This window comes from Hippocampus comes, unplaced genomic scaffold, assembly GCF_001891065.2.
Source record: "Hippocampus comes isolate QL1 unplaced genomic scaffold, H_comes_QL1_v1.1 scaffold13, whole genome shotgun sequence".
NCBI classification, from domain to species: Eukaryota; Metazoa; Chordata; class Actinopteri; order Syngnathiformes; family Syngnathidae; genus Hippocampus; species Hippocampus comes.
In genome coordinates this window covers 197,481-219,053 of record NW_017805532.1, presented here as the reverse complement: position 1 = coordinate 219,053, position 21,573 = coordinate 197,481, and the positions used below count along the sequence as shown (strand labels likewise).

At 42.1% G+C, this 21,573-nt stretch overlaps 2 protein-coding genes and 1 long non-coding RNA gene across 16 annotated transcripts in view; 2 read left to right on the top strand and 1 right to left on the bottom strand.

The window, feature by feature from the left end:
* The window catches only part of dock8 (dedicator of cytokinesis 8), a 60,905-nt gene extending 49,176 nt beyond the window's left edge, over nucleotides 1-11,729 (top strand). The window contains exons 41-48 of the mRNA XM_019878033.1: nucleotides 40-171; nucleotides 820-954; nucleotides 1,677-1,766; nucleotides 2,311-2,547; nucleotides 2,615-2,758; nucleotides 5,796-5,902; nucleotides 9,287-9,457; nucleotides 10,289-11,729. Coding sequence (XP_019733592.1) covers nucleotides 40-171; nucleotides 820-954; nucleotides 1,677-1,766; nucleotides 2,311-2,547; nucleotides 2,615-2,758; nucleotides 5,796-5,902; nucleotides 9,287-9,457; nucleotides 10,289-10,340 — 1,068 coding nt within the window. The 3' untranslated portion in view covers nucleotides 10,341-11,729. The remainder of the gene's footprint in view (nucleotides 1-39; nucleotides 172-819; nucleotides 955-1,676; nucleotides 1,767-2,310; nucleotides 2,548-2,614; nucleotides 2,759-5,795; nucleotides 5,903-9,286; nucleotides 9,458-10,288) is intronic.
* Nucleotides 11,730-11,984: 255 nt separating this feature from the next.
* Nucleotides 11,985-21,573, top strand: part of aopep (aminopeptidase O (putative)) — an 88,259-nt gene continuing 78,670 nt past the window's right edge. For 3 of the 13 annotated variants that reach the window (XM_019878045.1, XM_019878042.1, XM_019878039.1), the window contains exons 1-5: nucleotides 12,082-13,097; nucleotides 14,370-14,539; nucleotides 15,093-15,309; nucleotides 16,079-16,280; nucleotides 17,039-17,163. In XM_019878045.1, the coding sequence (XP_019733604.1) occupies nucleotides 12,457-13,097; nucleotides 14,370-14,539; nucleotides 15,093-15,309; nucleotides 16,079-16,280; nucleotides 17,039-17,163 (1,355 nt within the window). In that variant the 5' untranslated portion in view covers nucleotides 12,082-12,456. Of the gene's footprint in view, nucleotides 13,098-14,369; nucleotides 14,540-15,092; nucleotides 15,310-16,078; nucleotides 16,281-17,038; nucleotides 17,164-21,573 lie in introns of all 13 variants that reach the window. The other 10 variants (XM_019878049.1, XM_019878050.1, XM_019878052.1 and 7 more) reach the window with 9 other exon arrangements.
* Nucleotides 17,073-20,203, bottom strand: LOC109520673 (uncharacterized). 2 transcript variants are annotated; one of them, XR_002169216.1, is made up of 2 exons: nucleotides 19,668-20,203; nucleotides 17,073-17,149 (listed from the first exon to the last, which is right to left on the bottom strand). It is a non-coding gene; the product is annotated as an uncharacterized LOC109520673 (long non-coding RNA). The 2 variants fall into 2 exon arrangements; XR_002169217.1 differs by lacking the exon at nucleotides 19,668-20,203 and adding an exon at nucleotides 19,117-19,635.

Sequence of the window (21,573 nt, the reverse complement as noted above, 5' to 3'; positions counted from 1 at the left end):
TGGCCTGGGTTTTTTTTTTTTTTTTTTTTGTCTTATCAGGGAGGCCTGTACGAGGCTGTTAACGAGGTTTACAAGGTAATCATTCCCATCCTGGAGGCTCACCGAGACTTCAAGAAGCTGGCATTCACTCATGACAAACTGCAGAGAGCTTTTGATAACATCATTCAGAAGGTAACCACTGGAGCTGAACTGGCAAACAAAGGTGAAAACAAGTTCACCGCTGTTTCAATCGAGACATAAAAGATAGCGTAAACAACGACAGTATCTGACACAAGCGAGCTCACCCTTGATCTTTTTGTCAATATTTTCTCATAGATTTTCATGGGACAACACTGAAGACGTGACACTTTGCTACAATGTAAACTTGGAAAACAGTGAAAATTTACTGTCCCCTCAATAATAAATCTATACACAGCCATTGTCAAAACAGTGAGCAACAAGTCAGTAAAATGTCCAAATTGGGCCCCAAGTGTTCATTTTGTGTGGTCATCATTCTTATTATTATTTGTACTCATATTTAAAATATATATGCAACCAACAAGAACCAAAGTACAAATGGCAGCATAAGGAAAATAAATTTCATCTCATCTCTTTCTCTGTGCCCAGATAATATGGTGTTATTTTATTTAGTATTTTATTCATTAACAACATCATTTTTTTTATATATTTTTTTAATGACATGAAAATTACTGTCTGTAAGAGCTCATAAAAGGCCCATAAACAGGCCTCTGTGGCAATAATAAGAAATAAAAATAACTCTGTAATGTCCTGTTGTGGAGAATCCTATCATGGAGATGTATGTCCCCCGTGTCTCTGCAGGGTCACAAGAGAATGTTCGGCACATACTTCCGGGTGGGTTTTTATGGTGGGAAGTTCGGCGACCTGGATGAGCGGGAATTCATTTACAAGGAGCCGGCCATCACGCACCTGCCAGAGATATCGCACCGGCTAGAGGTGAGAGACAACCGCAGCATATTCCTTACCAAGTCTCTACATCAGGGATGTCCAGACTTTTACTTCTGATGGCCATATATAAACAAATGGAAGGAAGCGGTATGCCCACTTAACCTTGTGTTGACGAAACACGCAAACAGAAAAACAAAAATGCTGTCATTTTTGTTTGCCGAAAAATATCGACTTTTGAGTGTGCTTTTGCAAAATGCAATGCCTTGTGGACAAAAAAAATACAGCAGCTCAGCCAAAGCATGTGAATGCAAATTGCAGTTCGTCCGACTCCCTTAGACTCGTTTGAGCGCTTTATCCATCGCTGTAGGAGTGCTTTCGCACATTAAAAGGAGCAGGGAAGGAGGACAAAAATCCACAATTTGTGAATAGCACTGAAGTTAAAGATGTAATTTAGCAAATCCCTCATTGTTTTTGTGTAATGAAACAGCTGTCCCTTACCTTATTATTAGAGCATGCGGTACGTCATTTAAAAAAAAAAAAAACGCGCAGTGGGCCACAAATATTATGTATGTCCCTGATATACATGCTCAAAAGCATCTATGTGCTTACTTTAACTGTGGCTCAAAAGCACCATGAAGATGAGAATTGCTGCATTACATAAGCAAACAAATGACTTTAAATGACATTTAATTGCCAGGGCGATCACATCTGTATAGTCATCGGTACTGATACGCTGCCATGTCAAATGTTCATGTTTCTGTGGCTGCCAGAACTTTTACAGTCAGTGTTTTGGAGAGGACGTCCTGGTGATGATCAAAGACTCGACGCCTGTGGACAGGAAACAACTTAACCCTAACAAGGTAAGTCACATGCTGTCTCTCAAAGATTGATTGATCATTTAACGTGGTCTTCCCATCTTATATTGAGCAAAGGCGCATATTTTATGCAGAATACATCTTATTGAAAACCATCAAATAAAAATGTCCAAAAAGTACACTGTTTTGTCTTACTCAGTCTAAAATCTGGGGCCTGATTAAAGCTGTTATTCTGTCACAATAAAGGACACAAAAAGTGGATTCAGAGGTTAATTGTAGACTCTGCCATCTAGTGGAAGAGCAGGTAATTGTTCTGCCAATCACTACAAGTCGCTGGCATAGATAGTTGAACAAAGATACATTATTTATGGTAAATAAGTAGGAAATTTCCGAACAATTAAGTCAAATAGGAGAATCTCTCATGTGGTGCATTGTTTGTGAATCACTAATTTCAAGTAAAAGGGTTCACCAGAAAAACACGGGACAAATATACAAATAGCCATTCAGTCTCACTTTTGCACCCACATGTATGGTTGGTGCAGGTGTACCTAATATAGTGTCCAGTGAGTGACCTCGTGCTCCCATGCAGGCCTATATCCAGGTTACGTACGTGGAGCCCTACTTCGATGACTACGAAATGAAAGACCGGCTGACCAACTTCGAGAAGAACTTCAATCTGCGGCGCTTCATGTATACCACGCCTTTCACCAAGAGCGGGCGTCCGCGGGGCGAGCTCAACGAGCAGTACAAGAGGAAGACCATCCTCACCACTATGCACGCCTTTCCTTACGTCAAGACGCGCATCAATGTCATCCAGAAGGAAGAGGTAGTGCGCTAAAAACACGATCCATATTTGTTGGGCCCCATTAATGCTTATTTTTTTGTTCCTCCAGTTTGACCTGACTCCTATTGAGGTGGCCATAGAGGACATGCAGAAGAAGACCAAGGAGCTAGCGGTGGCCACGCACAGAGAGCATCCCGATGCTGTTATGTTACAGATGTTACTGCAAGGGTCGGTGGGAGCCACTGTTAACCAGGTAATGTGTGTGTGTGTGTGTGTGTGTGTGTGTGTGTAGCTGGCTGGCTGCATTTGTGTGTGTGCGTGTGGCCGAATGACATTGAACTTCAAATTTAAATACATGTCAACTGTAACTTAGGCAGTGATTTTTTTGCCATATGTTTGATTCTTACGCCACTCCCTGATTCTTGGCCTAAACCAGTGGTTCTTAACCTGCGTTCGATCGAACCCCAGGGGTTCGGTGAGTCGGTCTCAGGGGTCCGACGGGAGCCTCTGCCATGGAGGGTAAGACACACGCGACTCAGCATGTCAATTAGTTATGACAACGCCCACTTGGCCATCGCTGGCTGCAGATGATCACATGACATTGCTTGTCCAATCAGTGCTGTGGGAAATTTAGTTCGCTTAGTAGTCAATGTGTGACTGTCGTGATAGTACGTCGTACAATTAAAAAAAAAAAAAGTATACTTATGTCTTGAAATTTTTGTTTTTAATAAATGCAATTTTTTAATATATTGAATATGTAAAAAAATATATTGTTTTTTGTTTTTCACTCATGAAGGGTTTAGTGAATGTGCATATGAACTGTTTGGGTTCGGTACCTCTAAAAAGGTTAAGAACCACTGGCTTAAACCCCCCCCAAAAAAAGTCAGTCATCTTCAAAGTATTTGCAAAGTGCTTGTAAATGTGTCCCCTGAAAGACTGTCGACAAAACCAGCTGTCACAAAAAGTTGAATATTTATCTCATGTGTCGTATTAACCCCGAATGCCCGTTCTCCCTCTTCGTCGCCTCCTTGTCCCCTCTGTGCTCCCTCTAAATGTGTCAGGTAGTGGGGGGTTGTTGGTTGTGGTCTTAAACAGACCGGCATAAAATAGCTCCATTTAATTTATCACATTTACAATTAGCATTGTAGTGGCAGATTGCAGGTGGGTGACGTGATCAAAGCCTTTGCGGCATCCAGAACCTTAATCCTCCCCCTCGCCTTCCTCCTCCCTCCAACATTGAGTTAAATTGTCAATTCATGGCCGCCCTCCCTTTCATGTGTCGTGCGTGCTCTGCCCGAACCAGAGCTCGCTTTGATGTGATTGCTTCCAGGTCCTGCTGGCGTGCTGGATGTCAAGATGACGCTCCCATGTTTTATCTCCCAACGTCTAATCTGACAGGTCTCGTCACTCAGGACCCGAAGGCTGCGTAACGCACAGCAGCTCCGTAAACATCCATGTCTCCGGCGTAATCAGCACGGGAGGCCTCGGTTTTCCTTCTGTTTGGGTCCGCAGTACATGAAAGAGGCTTTTTTGGGGATGCTAATCAGAGCTGTTTAGCCGCTCCTGTCATGAAGCGGGCGCTTGTGCGAGCGTGCTGCGGTTTCATGACAAATATGCATCAGGAGAACTATGTCTTGTGCTGGGAAACTAAGAACCAAATTGTTAGAGCTTCGGGCGGGGATTCTCTATTGTGTACAGCTCATCCTCGGACCCACATTTTCCTAAGTTGGAACAGCATCACCACGCAAAATATCTGCATTTATCAAATGTAGCCTTCAAAATGTCTTTTTCAAAGAAATACCCAAAAGCATGTATGCTGAGTGCATTTCAGAGCACATTATTAAGGACTTGATGAATCCAATTCACAATCAAATCCTTGGCTAAGACGCAAGTATGGCTTCTGTGGGCATGATAATTAAAAATATGAATTGTCCTCATTAGTGTCGAATTTGATCTAATAATGTGACAACATTTCTCTCGAAACAATAACAGTATTCCTGTTACATTCGGATATTTTCTGCTAAAATGTTTTTGCGGCATGGTGCTCGACTGGTCAGTACGTCCGCCTCACAGTGCAAAGGTGCAGGGTTCGCTTCAGGCTACTACCGATTCGGCTCTTGTGGCTCGCGACCCTTGTGTTGATAAGCGAAATCGAAAATTGATGGATGGATACTTAATGTCCCCCAAAATTATTTCTTTTCTAAAAAAAAAAAAAATAATAATAATTAAAAGAAACAAAAGTAAAGAAAAATAATCTCGAATAAAATACTCTTTACTCGATAACTAGATGTCAGAGTAGGTAAACAGCAAATGGCAGGCGTTCTCAACTGGTCCCGTCCTGGAGTTCCAGGGGCCCCCAGGCCATTGTCTCATAAAAACGGATTCATAAAAGTTTCCTTCGATTTATGCTTTAGTCTTAATTTGCATCCTTAAAAAAACATTGAAATGCTGAGTCTTTCATGATCACATGACGTGATTCACCTCCTCCTCCCTTCTCATTTGATGGATGATAAAAATTTCTTCCTGAGTATGTAAGAAGTGAAGAGGTTAGCAAAACAAATTTGTTGGCAATAATTCAAGGAAGTGGAATCATCTCATTAGTGCAAAGAAGAGAAGGCCATAGAAAAACTTTTTTTTCTTTTTTTTTTTCCCCTAATCAACGCTACCAAAGGTTTGAATTCGCAGTGACAATGGCGAGGGGCAGACATTTTTGCCAGTTGCAGTTGCACGGCTCCAAGGATCAGCTGAGCAGGATGCATGTATGACCGTGGGAAAATGGGCTCCGGCCTGGGACCACATCATGAAATCGTGACCCACTTCACACATTCTCAAATACAGTAATTACAACAAACTGTACATCTGTTTGTTTTCAGAGTCCAGAGAAGTGACGGGGAACATGACAAGTGCATGTTTAAATTTATAAAAGTATGCAAATGAGGCAAGTTTAATTACATTAGGGTATATGTCACTTTTACTTCACAATGTACAAAAATCCTCTTGTCATATTTACACCTCCCCCATCAAATGTGCAATAAATTGTTTTTTAGTGTATTTTTACTTGACTGACCCACTTTTGGGTCTCAGCAATAGCGAATTGCGGCTGTAAGCGGGGGAGTGGTGACAGGAAGTCATCTCTCATCCCTTCTTTGTTGGTACTGTACGCTCCAGCATCGGTACGCTTCCTCTCCTGAGCTCCATTTCCCTTCCTGCGGTTTTGTTTTTGCTTTCTCTTTCTTGAACCTTGACTCCTTGACTCCTGTGTGTTTGGTCTCCTCCTCTCCCCGTTGTAGGGCCCGCTGGAAGTGGCCCAGGTCTTCCTGAATGAGATCCCGGTGGATCCCAAGCTATTCCGTCACCACAATAAACTGCGGCTGTGTTTCAAGGAGTTTATTATGAGGTAAGCTGGCGTCAGCGAAACCACGAGGAGCGACCTAAAAATGGGTCCTTGTGTCATGTACAACTTTGTTGAAATGCTTCAAGGTTTTTTATTTACTGCCATCATAAACCTGAAAGCATTGTCTGTACTGTTTGGTCAATGGTTCTCAAAGCAACGCCTCAAAAAAGGAGCCTTGTAGGAGAAAAAAAAAACAGACTGAGATTTTATTCCTAAAAAAAATATATATATATATATATATATTTAATATTACTTTAGCCTACTGCAACTGTATGTGCAGATTATATGTAGGAAAATAAAGGGCTGTACAACAAGTAATGATTCAATACAATTGTAATGCCTGTACAAAGCTCCCATATAAAGAATTTACGCAAATAATTGTTCGAAAACAAACAGTTATAAAACACCGAATGAAAACATGTTGAACAAAAAGTTAAATACAACTGAACTGTACTTCACAATTCATTGTAACATGCATTTCACTAACTTTAATTCAGTGATTCTTTCACATACCAGAAAAGGACGTCTATGTAGCGCCAGTGGTACTTGTACCATAATTTGTGTAAAAATATTTCAACCACTATGAATAATAAGATTTGATTAAATGAATGAATGAAGAAATACTTCAAAGTAATTGGTGTTGCGCAGCAAAAATCGAATTTGTTGAACCTAACCACTCAAAAACCTAAAAAAATAAAATAAAACCTTTACTTTGATGACAACCATCATATCGTCCCGTGTACAATCGCAAGCGATAGGGGCCAAGCTGTGCCTGAAAGGCGAAAAACACACGAGTAATGGGCGCCCTCTGCAAAATTGCCTATATTAACAGTTTAAATCATAAATATGCAACAAATTATGATCCCCAAACACTTTGTCATTTAAAGCCATCTTACATCATTGCCCATAAAACTAAATAGCACATATTCATGCGGTGTACATGCGGTGAAGACTGTCCGTAACTTACAATTACAACGCCGGTGAAACTTAGCCCCGCCCTCTCTCTGGTATTTCTTTCTACTCACTTGCATGGCAGCAGTTTGGAATACAGACAAAAGCATGAGTTGATCAATTGTTGCTGACTGAACTGCGGTCCCACCTCATACACTTTTTCATGTTTGGTCATGAAAGTATGTCATGTTTTGGTACAGTTGTCATAGAAAGGACATAAAAAAGGCCAAAGTAAAAGCAAACAATCAATCCTTTGGTATCCTGAACTGGGATTTGGCAATCTTATCTGTTTCCCGTGACTTTACGAGGGTATTTTTAAAGCCATTCATCTCCAAAAGTCACCGAAGCGCGGAATGAATGCTATTAAAAGTTTGACATCGATAGAATACAGTAGATGATCAATCTAAATATTTCTTCCTTGACTTTTGAATGATGGAAGTTCCAAAATGGCCGACAATCGCAGGTGATTGTGAAACTAATCAGACAGGTCGGATGAATAGAAATGAACCCGCGCCATTGTATCAAGGCGCTGTTCTTCATTCCCCCTCCATGATAGCGCAAGCTTTTATTCCTCACGTTATCACCAAGCTCTTTTTCTCCCCATTCAAAGCGTCATTGTTCCCAAGGAATTCTTTGTATTTTGAATAATTAAGACGATAATTCGAACCATCCTGCTCACAGAAATGCGTCTGTTGGAGTGATTTAGGAGGAAGAAAAGTGTGTGTGTGTGTGTGTGTGTGTGTGTGTGTGTGTGTGTGTGTGTGTGTGCGTGTGTGTGTGTGTGTGTGTGTGTGTGTGTGTGTGTGTGTGTGTGTGTGTGTGCTGCACTGTATGTGTATGTTCATCTGGTAAGTCATGGGGTCCTTTTCGTCTCCAAAAGGTGGTTTTCATTTTCCAAACCCTCGCATGTCACATTCCGGCCCGCGCTGATTGCTACAAGCGGGTTGGCAAATATTTACCGTAATTTCCGAAACGGTTCTTATTTTCGGACCGGGGGGATGGGGCCTTTGCGTGACAGCAGGGAAAATGTGTGTGTTTAGTTTTTCACCGTGTCGTATTAATTCTGAGCTTTCTTCTGCTCTCTTCTACGCAGCCCTGCAACAAATCAGCAACTGTGGCTCTCCTTTCCCACATGCGGTGGCATGCTGTCAAAAACCCATTTAAAAAAAAACCAAAACGATTGCTATAAACTGCAGATTTTCGGGATATAGCAGGGATTTCTGCAACAGCAAGATCTGTTTCATAAAAAAATAAAAGAAAAAAGAAAAAAATCCGTGATATACATTGCAGTGGAGAAGCAGCATCCATTGCTCATTGAGCCCAGTCTCAGAACCCAAAAGATTACGGAAAGCAAAGCCAGTATCCCACTGAGTGGCGGAGTGTAATTAATGTTTATTTTTCATCAGGGTTTGTTCATGGTCACAAACCGTCGTAAAGATGTTCGGTAAATGTTCGCCAACAGATTTGATGTTCGCAAACGTTTTTTCTTGTCGCAACGAAATGTTGAACATGTTCAAGAAGAACAAAAAAACAATGTTTGGCGAACGTTTGCGACCTCAAACAAACTTTGACGAGAACTCGCCAACATTCACAAACGTTTGCCCCACGATAGGATACCGGCTTTAATTGCGTGAATGTCGTCTCCTCATGAGGCAGCTACCCGGTTTACACATCAGCAGACCTTGTCTTGAACAATCCCTCCTTTTGGTCAAGCGTGCTCCTTGCCTTGACTATTTACCGTAGCGTATAGTGTTACATACCGATGCCTTTTCCATTCTCACCCTCATTCAAAGTTTACGGGATTAACTGCGACATGTGTTTGTAATCACGACAGTCTCCCTGATTTCCTGCGGACCGCTTTGTCGGTCTGGAGGACCGCGGGCGGACCTCCTGAACTTGCTCACTGTCCTGCTTGAGCCGCTTTACCTTATTATTATTCTAATCTACCAGTGTTCCTCTTTCCTGCGCATAATTCTGTGCGTCGGCTTCTGGCCTGCAATTGATTATGTTATTACATACTAGAGGATGGAAACATCCAACAGGCATGTCCCTCTTGAGGCTGTTTTGGCTTGCAAAGGGCTGTTAATTTGGGTCGAATGGATGCAGGCTGCAGTTAGCATGAGGTTGGATTACCCCTGGATTGGTTTGCTTGGAGACACTGATGACGCTGGTCTTAGGTTTGCGGTCATTACATCATGTGCAGAAGTCAAGCGGAGCCTCTCTTCAGAAGGTTCATCCAGTAAAGGGAACACTTCGACAATACAAACCAGATGATTGAAATATTACAGTTGGAACTCTGAGAGACAATGCAAACATTGTGGCCATGCCGTGAATAGGTTCTTAAAAAGCTGTACTGCTTTATGATACTCCACCACAACAGCAAAAAAAAAAAAAGGCCTTGGATCCACTTTATTCGTCCGCTTTTCATCCTTGCAGGTGCGGCGAGGCTGTCGAAAAGAACAAGCACTTGATCACGTCGGACCAAAAAGAGTACCAGCAGGAGTTGAAGAAGAACTACAACCGCCTTCGCGAGAGCCTGAGGCCCATGCTGGAGAGAAAGATCCCCGAGCTGTACAAGCCCATCATCAGGCCTCGGCTGGAGAACAGGTGAAGGCGCACCTGAAAGTCACTCGCTTCAGATCCACTCATGATTCTGGTCTTTTTGGGTTTGTTGCCGTTTTATTAAATGAAAGCATTTGAGGAAACTGCACATCCACATTTGCATTCTTATGGGTGGAATTTCATTAAAATTAGACCTGCATTTAAATGGGGAATCATACCAAAGCATGCATAATGGGAGTGTATTCTGTAAACCAGGGGTGTCAAACTCATTTTAGTCGCGGGCCAATTTGGAGTTACGTCTTCCCTCAGAGAGCCGTTATGACAGTGAAACCACAAAATTATTACTTGTACACAACAAATTAATAGATTACTAGTTTTGAAATCAAGTGAAGTCAATTATAATAGTTTGTTTATTATACATGACAATTTTTCAGCAAGTTGACACGCATAAATTGCTTTTGCGGACCAAATAAAATGACCTGGCGGGCCAAATCTGGCTCCCGGGCCTTGAGTTTGACACCTGTGCTGTAAACGATATCAACATACATCACGTTTCTGAAAACATGAGCCATTCAGCTAATAAAAGGTTTAACAAACGTTTTTACACATAACCATGTTCCAACAACTCTGAGTCTCGTCCCCTAAACCGATTTAATATCTTCCATTGCTGGCCCCAATCATTTTTCAAGTAGATTCACGTGTGGGAAGGAAAAATCATTTAACACACCCCGCACCACGGGATAATCACTAAGGATAATCTTTTAGAGATGTTCAACAATCGGGCCTTTTGCTGACTTTTATCGGAAACGGAGGGGGGGTGGGGGCGCTCAAATTTGTTACAAAAGCACTTCTTACCCAGGTTGTATTTCGTTGCAGGGATTCCTTTAAACGTCTGAGTTTCCGCAAAACTCAGGAGGAAGTTTCCTGAGAGGCCATGGCGAATGTGGGATGCCACGCTTTGTGAAGAGGCGGAATAAATTGTCAGCGGCAACCTCAATACACCCCGCGACAGTTGGTTCACAGTTCTCAAAAAGACAACCAGCAGTGTTAATAATAAGAATACATGTCTGTCCTTCGTCATGGAACGCGACTTGACGCATGGAGCCATTCATTGTAACATATTCACATGTCCTAATGATGCTGGAAACGTTTTGAGACGTTCTCCATTAGGTTCTTGCTGGCTCAGGACCTCGTTTGTGTGCCAATAAGGTGTCAGTGTGTATGCGTGTGTGTGTGTGTGCTTGTGTGTGGATGTGACATAGCTGTGTCACTCAGACACAATAAATGATTCTGTTGTGTGCTAAAGGGCTTACTGATTTTCTAATCTGAGCGTTATACGTGCGATATAAATGTTTGTATGTTTGAATTTGAGGTTTTTTTTTTATTTATTTGGAGTTACCTGACAAGTTTGCATGGAGTGGATGGACAACCTAGTCAATAGATTTAATCCATGACGCATCAAATAGTGTACAAATCTACAAGAAAAGAGTGGATTTTATTTTGTGGAAATTGATTTTGTAGATAACAGGCACATTTGTATTGATGAAAATACTAATAGTCAGGGTTTGGTACTGTTTTAACGATGTGGATTGCAGTCTCACAGTGCCAAATGTATTTTTTTAATTACATTTTACAGAGCAATAATTTCAAATGCAACCACACATTCTTTATTTTATGTTTATTTTTTGTCACAATACATTCCATGAGAAACATTTCTCATTTCTCTTAAAAGGTGTATGTGGTTCTTTATTTTTCTGCAGCTTGTTTACCCAGGGCACACCCGGTAAATTACGGAATTTTGTGCTGTTTTGAAAACTGGGCTAATTGTTTACACAGATCGCTGTATTAAATAAATTCTATTTTGCAAGCCCATTTTGAGGTATACTAATATAAAATTTGGCATTGAAATGTATTATAATTTTAGCAAGACCACTCACTGGCCAAAACTTTAGGGATACAGTATGCCTTCACAAGCCAATGAGAATCAACACACCCACACAAAAATGGTCAGTTTTGATTGATACTATCTGAAAGATGTATTAATTTATCAATACATGTATATTTGTGCTGTAAACTGAACTGGGCAATACTGAGAGATTTCTGTCAGCACGTTTCAGTACTGTGGATTTCAATCACCACTGAGCAATATCTTTGTAAATAACTCTTGTTCTCCTTCATAATACATCTAGGAGGTGTACCCAGCCGCTGGATATGTGTTTTTCCCCATCATTAACTTTTTTTTTTTTTTACACGGAGTTTAACTGTACATGTTCTGTGCATAATACTGGCAAAGCACCTGAATAAACAATAAAATGTACACGTGTTGTCACTTGTTTGCTTGTTACCTTTTGAAAAAGAATCACATCATTATGATGTTATATTTTTACGAACATTAGGTTACAACCAAATCAAGTAATTAAAATGTATTGTAAAAGGTTTAATGCACGTCGTTGTCTCGTAATTATGACGTTTAACAACTGCGTAGCCAGTAATTTGTAGTTGTTCGTCCTTTTTCCATTCGGCAACATCGAAACCACCTTAATGCAGCAATTATTTCGTAACTTAATTTCACAACATATTGCTAGTCCAGTTATTTACACAATAGAGTATCGTTAACCGAAGCCGCTTAACAAGAGAGGTCTCGAGGGGGGAAAAAAACTACATTTCCCTTCTGTCTATTCCGTAAACGTCATCACATTTCGACACATTTGGCGGTCTCGTTTCGTGTGTCGGAGAGTCGGTGAAGTACAGTGAGTGGATTGTTTACAGCTTTGTGTAGTCTTTTCGTTCTCTGCTGAATATCATCGCTATTATTTTGACTTTAGGGATTAAATTAAAATGAAAACGATGTCAAGTCAGTACGGCATCTTGTCACGCCTTAAATTTACTCAGGGTCTGTCAACGCATGGAAAACAGTGCAGGACTTCGAATCACCGCGCATGCGCTAACTCTCAAGTCTGTCTCAATGTAATTCACATTTGAGATTTAAGTGTTTTTGCTGTCACGCGAACTTTTGAACCAGTATTTCTGGTCTTTTATGTGACATGGAGGAACAAAAGGGGGAGGTAAACCCTGATACAGACGACCTTCCACTTTGTGCCAATACTAGCCACATTCTAGTAAAGCACTATGCTCTTGACTTAACTGTTCATTTTGACAGGAATGTTATTAGTGGTAGTGTGGTTCTGTTCCTGGAACCTACTTCTTCCGAAGAGCACGAGGAATATGATGGGAACCAGACTGCTTGGTTTGGAAACACTGAACAACGTTCAAGTGATCTTCCAGGGGTCAGGATGGCAGCCGATCATATCAAGTCCTCACCCGAAGGTCATTTTTTCTTAGTGCTGGACTGCTGTGACATCACGGTATCAAAGGTGGAGCACGTGGACATCACATGCTTGTTGAACGCCTTTCCCGGTGTGCGACCCCCTGACCTCATCCAAAAGTTGGTCACCATGCCTTCTTCTCAGTGGAGGCGGCAGCAGGAGCTCTTCTCAGTGTGCGGCCGTGCCCCTGGTGTTGAGCAGAATGGCGACCAACTCCATTTTCACACCGACCGCTGGAGTCTACAGGTGTGGAAACAGGGGGTCTCCTCCCCACGGGAGTTCCCCCGGACCCTCAGGATTTGCTACGAGACGAAGCCTACTGGGGGCTCCGTGAGATGGACCAAAGACCAGGACAACATGTGAGTCAAAGTGGACAGTCCAGGAATCCAGTGTATCCCAACCTTTATTTGTCAGGGAAATCTCATGGCAAACCATCAAACAAAAATGTCACCAAAAGTATATATGCTGAAGCAATAATTATAACAATTGACTGAGAAATAATGTTACTCAGCGTGAAATCCGTCCTGTTTCATTGAACACAAAGCTATTTTGCTTTATGATTGGCAGCAGGTGTATACAGGGAAACTCGATCTTCTGGCATCAAGAAAAAAATGCAAAGAAAATGCCTTTTATTGCTCTGTATGACACTATACGTCACTGACATACTGTAGATAGGTGAACAAAGATGCTTTATGTGTGATAAATAATATTTTTTGTGACACTTAAATCAGGAAAAATGTAACATTGCATGATTTCCCACAGCACACCTGATGAAATGGCAAACCATCAACCAGATCATATGGCATATTATTGTGTAGCAGCATCGGCTAAATATCAGGCTGCCTGCCATTTTGTCCATTGAATCAAATAAAAATCTGATATTCTTGGCTACCACCAAAGTTGAACACAATCCCATAACTCACTGTGTTAAAAACCCAAAGCAAATAGTATACGTTGAAGTCATTTGTTATATTGTCAAATTGCATCAGTCTTCAATCTTAAACTGTACAGGCAAACTTTTTTTTGTTTGTTTTTTTAAATGTTAACAGCTGTATAATGAAATGAAAGTCAAAACGACTTCGCCTTTCAAGACAACTGACAAGAAGGTGCAGAGTAATGCTGTCACCAAGTGACGTTTTATAGGTAATGTTGATTTTTGTGGTGAAATCATTGGTTCGTGGTTAGCACAACTGTCTCGCATTTCTGAGTTTTTGTGTTTGAATCTCCGCTACGGCTATCCTGTGTGAAGTTTGCTTGTTCTCCCCTCCACATGCGTGGGTTTTCACTGGATCTTCCTCCCACCTTCCAAAAACATGCATGTTCAGTGAAGGTCATTGAAGACTAAATTGTCCATTGGTGTGAATGTTGGTGTGAACGTTTGTTTGTCTGTTTGTGCTACGATTGGTATATTGTATTGTATGATTGCACTTATTTCGGGTATCCTACTGCCATCACAAGTACATACTGGTTGAGTTCATCCTGTAGATGTTCACTTAGTTGAAGTCTCAAAACATTTGTGGAAAAACTTTTGAAGCGTATTTGGTGTTTTTATTTTTGTTTGAACTTGAAATTGTACCCCTTTTTTGGAGACTTTTGACGAAATTCGGTCATCTATTAATTATTCCTTCCAGGGCGTGCGTGTACACCGCTGGCTCGCCTATCAACAACCGAGCCCTCTTCCCCTGCCAGGAGCCGCCTGTTGCCATGTCAACGTGGCAGGCCAGCGTGCGGGCCCCCCGCGACTGTGTGGTCTTGATGAGCGGGGAGGAGCAGGTTGCGCCTACTGAGGATGGGGACCCAAGTAAGGTTAAATAATGCGTAGGGATCATCTATTGCTGAATGAACACTTTTTAGTCTGTCCTTTGCATTCTTCAACTGCCGACTTGTGTCAGAGTTGTTGAAAAAGAGTGACATATTGCTTTCATTGACATTAAATTGCTGACATTGTATTTGAATTGTTTGTACTGAGGAAAAAGTGTCCACTGTGTCTATTTACAGAGGTACATTACTGTACACGGTGGCATGATTGCAATGTCATGGCAGGGAAGGAGAAGTGACTTTTGGCTTTTCCCTGTCACATGTTATGTTTGGTACAAAAAATAAAAAGCTTCTGCCTTAGTTTTGATGAACACTTTGGCCTATTAAGCTATTTTCTGTAATATAAGGTTAGTCACCATGGCTGTACTTGGAGAGCAAGTCTTTTTTTTTTTTTTAATGTGGTACGTGGTATGAACAGTTTGACGACTCCTGTAGAAAATAGCAGCGGGGAAACGATAAAAACGCCCTTTTAGCCTTGATTTCATGTAAACTTGCACGTAGGACATTTTACAAGCCTTTGTCTGTGGTCTCTGCAGGCTTGTTGCTGTGGAATTACTACGTCACAATGCCCATGCCGGCCTCCACCTTCACCTTGGCAGTGGGCCGCTGGCAACAAGTCCCTGCTCAACTTCTTCCTGCGAGTGAAATTGGGCGGAGGGAAAAGGGGGATGATTTTGGGGAGCTTGTCCCCGTGTCCTCACTCGGAGGTTCAAGCAGTAAAGTAGTAAAAGGCTCCAGGCTCCACACTGGCAGGTAGATTATTTCTTTTTTTTTTTTTTGGCTGTTTGCTTTTTATTTTCTCAAGACCTCCTCCTTTCCTGGTGTCATTAACCCAAGTCTGGCCTCTTCACATTCCATGACAAACTTTTTCCTTTTCATTCCCCCAAACATGGTGAGGTTTAGGGCGCAGCGGCTCTCGCTCAGGCTTTTTATGACAAATACATCAAAGCATTGAGAATTCCATCCTCTGGATTCGGTGCCCAGTAGAAATTATCTTTGGAGTGCAAACAAGTGAAGCAGACACACATTTTTTATGGATAGAGGATACAGTGAGTGACTGAGCTGCAGGGCCCAGTTGGACTGGGGTCCCCACTCCTCAGCCCTGCTGCGTGTGCCAGTGATTTCCAGTAAGCCTCCTCCTCCCGCCCTGGTTTTCCTCTCGTGGTAGTCCAGCCGTAGCCTGCCGCCGGCCTCAGGAATCTCCCACTACAAGGCAGGCCTTTATTTTCAGTGAATGGTTGGAAGGAAACTTGGACGCGGCTCGAAAACCCTTGGATACGGAGTCAGCACTGGTTGTAGAAGAGAAAGAATACGATTGCATAGTGACACCTTGATATTTTTAGGAGCGGTTTTGTATATCGTCCATATTTCCATGGCTTTCGTTCCCACGCTTAGAACAAAGAGACAGCACACATGGAATGAGTATTATACCTCACGCATGCGCTGTGCGCTTAGTGGGAAAACCTATTAAAAAGCCTTTTATTAACCTTGGATTAAACTTATCTTTTCAATGCGTTCCAAGGGAAGAGCCGACCGCCTGCTTGGGCTCGTCGTCCTCTCAACACGAGAGCGTTTCTGTGTCCGACCATTCAGCCATGTTGGATGACGGCTTCCCTTGTTCCCATGGCGACTACCCTTGCCGGTTCATCGAGCGCGCCGTGAAGTCACAGCGTGTGATCCCGCACCGTGTGTTTGCGCCCGTTGGGCTGCTGCAGAAGGCGCAGGTTGGGACCTTTCACACTTCAGATAATAATACAATGGTTCCTTGTCTTACTTGTGTCCCAAATCACAGTTATGATTGGCCGCTCCGTTGATTGATTAATTTATTTAATATATGTATGTGAGCAAAAATGTAATTTAAAAGTGATCTTTTTTTTTTTCTTTAAAACATTTTTTCAACAAAGAAGCCCAGTGCGCTTGCTTGAAGCTGTTAATGCCGCTTCCCAGCTGAATAGTCTGTGAAACTAAATAAAGCAACACACGTTTTTTATTCAACCAAGCCACATAACTTTTTTTAATGAAATCTGAGATCTGCTAGCATAATGCTAACACAATGAGTAACACCATAGAAAAGGTGAATGAAAGTAGCACCAATATTGCAGAAGTTATGAACTTTTAAACAACCAATATTAAAACACATCACATATGGACAGCATATGAAAATACAATACTTTTTCTCCTCTTTTTTTTTTTTTTTTGAAGTTTATTTTTTCTGTAAACAAATTTTTTGGCGTGGGAAAACAAAGTCAATACTTCAAACTATGATTTTTGTTTTTGCCTCATACACTTACTACAACCTTTTTTTTTCAATCAAATATAATGTTTTCCCCTTTTGTCAGAAAAAGAGTTATTTTAATTTTTTGAATAAATATAAACATTTTTACACCGCTTGCTTCCTCGAAAAACTATTCAAGTGTTTTTATTCGGACTAACATCTGTATTTTTGCTGTGCTAAAGACACTTGTTGATGTTCTCATTGCAGAGCAGAATCCTCGCCCTGTTGCCGCGATGTTTAGCCGCAGCCCAGGCAGTTCTGGGAGTTCATCCTTTCCCCCGCCTTGATGTTCTCATCGTGCCAGCAGGGTTTTCCAGTCTGGGCATGGCCAGGTACGAACACACACATGCGCAAACACAGGGTGGGGAGATGGTTAGTTACAGTCTGGTGAAATCGTGCCGTGGCTGTGTTCAATAGCAAATATAGACTGACTCTGTTTATTAAAAATCGTTGTCGTGTAGTCGCCGAAGCATTAGTCAAGCAGGACTTATAAATTCTCAGATGATATGTTTTGAGGTGTTTTACTCCCCCCCCCCGCCCCACTTTTTTTTTTTTTTTTTTTGGAAGACACGAGCTATAATTTTCATATAGCAACGAAAACATTGAGCTTGGCTGCCACACTGTTGACGCTTTAATCTGCTGCCTGGGCTCCACTTCACTTGTTTTTGGAGTGTGATTCATGGCATGTTTCGTATGTAACCCCCCCGCCCCCACATCTTCTTTTAAAGGTCCTTACTGAATTGTAGGGTCCAAGGGCAACTCCCCATTACTTATCTTCTCTTATGAAATGTAGCCTTCACCGCCCTCCTTAAAAACTGGACCTGCACTTTCCTCATCTTCCCCCAAACACACCACATCTGCAAAAAGCTCTCATCCTGAACTCACTTCTGCGGTAATTTTTCTCAATCCCCCCTTTCCACTCCTAAAGCCATGGTTCAGGTGGTCTCCAGGCTCTTCTCTCTACAAGCCAGATTTGTGTTGATGTTTTTGCGTGCAGTGTAAGCATAGGTCTGCCTGTTGATGTGCTGGTCCTCCGCAAACTAAATAAATGTACTTTTATGCATATCTTTGTTACGCCTTCACCATACCATGTCCTCTTCACCCTCTATCCACTCCGTTCATTAAAAATCCCTTTTTTTTGTATGGAAACACAAGATCTGGGCTTTTTTCCCCTGAAAAATATGTATATATTTTTAAAAAATCTTAAGAAATTTCCACAGATTTTTTTTTTTTTGTAACATTGCAACACTTGAAAAATCCACCGTCATAAAGATTTTAATCAACCTAAAACATGTCAGAGTACTTGCAAAATGGCATGCATTTTCTGAAAAAAAAATCTGGATATCTTCACACATAAAGCTTGTTTATGCGTTACAAATCTGTGAGAATTATTTCATTTCAGCAACCATGCACTTTCCGCATCAAGCACCTACGAAAATTTGTAACTGACGCTGATGGTCCGCGGGCAAAAACATGGTGGACAGGCAGCTTTCTACTTCCCGATTTTTGTTTTCATTTATTTTGTTCAATGTATGTTGACTGTTGGCCACAAACTGTTGTTGTCGATAGTTTATTGAATTAAAAAAATAATAATTTCCTGCTTCTATTATGGTAAACTGTTGTTTATATGCCGTAGATCCTTGATGGTCGTCATAGGAATGAAGCTAAAATTGAAGCGGAAATGATGACTGTTAACGTTCTGGCCAGTGACCTTGTTGACAAAGAAAAGTAATTCGGGGCGTTCAGTCAACATTGTCCATGTCTCTGTTATTTTATTCCCTTGCAAGACTGGACATGAGCTCATTGCCGCAAATGTCTGCTCAGTGCGTCATGGCCCCAGATTAGCTTCTCTCGCAAATATTTGGAGAGCATTGGGGTCGCCGCCTGGGCTACTTCTCAACTTTGCACGTTCATTACAGCAAGTGTTCACCCTAAATGCCCTTTGATCTTCATCTTTCATCTTATAAGATTCTTTCTCTGTGCTGCATTTTTTTTTTTGAAAGAACATCAAGTTTTAACACACAGGCTGCTCTTCAGTGGCTTTTGCCTGATGTTTTCAGTTCCTCAAGAGGAAATCTCTCTGGTGCTTTCACACTGCATTGCTGCAAATAGTGGCCTCCACTTTAATGGGTGTCTCTGTTCAGGAAAAATAAGCATCCCACCCCAAATAAGTTCCTCAGGGAAAAATTGTAGTCATACTTCAGTCGGTAGACACTTTTGTGAGAGAGGTATTTCACTGTTGAACCCATTTGAACTCTTATGCAAACTGAAACAGCAACACCTACTGTCCTTTCGCATTCCCGTCACCTCCGTGCTCCCTCTGCAGTGTATCTCGCGGTTAGCACATCTGTCTCCCAGTTCTGAGGCTCGGGGGTTTGAATCGTTGCCTTCCTGTGTGGAGTTTGAACACATTGCCCGTGTTTGTGTGGGTTTTCTCCAGGTACTTTGACTCCCTCCTATATTCAATAAACATGAACTGGACGTGAAATGAAATTCGACAGATGTACGAACTAACCACTTGACCTCCATGCGATCCCAAGCATGATTATTTAACCTGTGGATGAATGCTTTGAAAATGAGCATAAAAATGTCTTTGTACAAAGGAAGGGTTTCCCCTAAACTCCTTGCCCGTAATAGGTGCTTGATCTTTTCTGCAGTGGACTAAATAAACAGCGCTTCCCACTAATGAGGAAATACGGTACTTCCCGCCCTCATGTGCCTGCTAAAACTTAACTCACAACAGGGGAACAAGATTTAAGGACTTTGTCAAGCTTGAGACAGCGCCTCCATTGACTCCTTGTAAAACTCTGCACAGGTCTCAACTCGGTCATCTTACTTGAATCCTCCCTTCGTCCCGGGTGGTTCAGGTCCCAAGTTGCCCACGCACGTCACAGCGGGGGAGTTGTGCCTTCGGAAGGTTGGGAGGTCAACCAAAATGGAAGATTGAGACGATGATGAGACACCGAGGCGGTGTTCACAACAGGCCAGTGGACCCCTGGGATGTGGGAGAGGATGTGCGGATTATTCCCAGCAACAAAAGCCATTAGCCTCTGGAAGGACTTCAGAGACAGGCGCTATTTAATCTCGAAATTGGGAGGCATGTGGGAACGGCTTGGGAGTGGGCCAAGTGCCGATTTTGTGCAGTGGCCCGGCGGAAACAGCAGGAGTGGAGGGCCCTGTGGCAGGCAGGCATGAAGCTGTTGTAGTGTGATCCAGAGGAAAGCGGGAGGCGGAGGATTCACAGTGGTGTGAAGTTTTTATACCCAGATACACAGTGGGAGGGCAGGAAACGCAAGATTAATAAGTCAAGTAAGGGCAGCTCTGCATTCTGAGACCGCAACAAACACCGTGTAGTCTACACACACACACACACACACACACACACGCACACACACACACACACACACACACACACACACACACACACACACATACACACACACCATTATGTGTGAACAAGGCTTACGAAAATATAGGCATGACGCCAGTCAGCACTTTAAGGAATTTACCAATTTTACGTGCTTTCATGTAACTATGAGAAGTGTTCTCTTTTTTTTCCTTTTCCCCCCCAGCATAAGCCCCATGTTCGCGGGCTGCAGAAATTCTTTCAATGTTTTTCTCTGAGAAAGACAAATTGACACCGGAAAAGGGAGCACAAATGCAGAGATGGCTTGTGTAGAAAGGGGAACACTTAAGGAAGCAGTTGAAAGGGGAAGCACAGTCAAACAATTTCTATATAGTAATATCTTCTATGAGGCCCAAATCATCGAAACACACCATTCTGATTAGTATTGCATTAGTGGAATGTGAATTAAGCCGCAAAATTTATTTTTATCCGTCGAAGGAGGTGGCTGTTTTGCCAAAAAGATTTCATAGATAATTGCAGTGCAGGTTTGACGACGCCAATTGCAGACGTGGCGTCGTTCCGCTGGTGATGTGGTGCTCACGCATACTCATTGTAAGCTAGCAGAGGCTAACTCCGATTTAAAGCATATATAATTTTTTTTTTACACACTCATGTCATATTCCTTGGACCATGATTTTTGAGAACATCCCATACACCAAATCGTCATTATAATCTACGATATGGTGTATACACATGATCCACTTAAAACCCACACTCAAGTCACCAGATAAAGGGTTAATACAGTGGAGAAATCTCGCCGTTGCATCTCAACGTCATTTACTTCTGACTGGGAGTGACAGGAAGGGCACTGCGTTTCCTCTGGCCTCTTTGAAGCTAACGTCTGTGCCCGTTGCACTTGTTGAACCCATCAGATATGAGCGTGGCATGCCAGAGAGGGTGGTAATTCCCCCCTGCGGAACCTTTTGTTGAGAAATGACATAGGTGTTGAAATGGCCGTTTCTCGTAGCATGGGTGATGAGGGTGTTATGCTTCACTGCTGACACATGGATTCCTGTGCTTGTCTTGGTTATGAATGCATCCATTGTTTGCATTGTGGTCATGATATGTGTTCCGGGATGATGTCACACAAACACACATATGTCATTGTCACGTTGTTTGCAAACAGGCAAACGAGAGATGACCCTACATTCTTGATAGTGGACTCTGATAAGCCTGCGTGTGTGCCTGTGTGCGTGCGTGCCTTCGTGTGTGCCTGAGTGCGTGCATGCATGCCTGCGTGCGTGTCTTGGTGAATCTCATTGGAAAAAGATGTTTTAGACCACATTGGATGTATTCCTAATCCTCTTTTTTTTATTGATTCCTTTTAAGCCTTTCA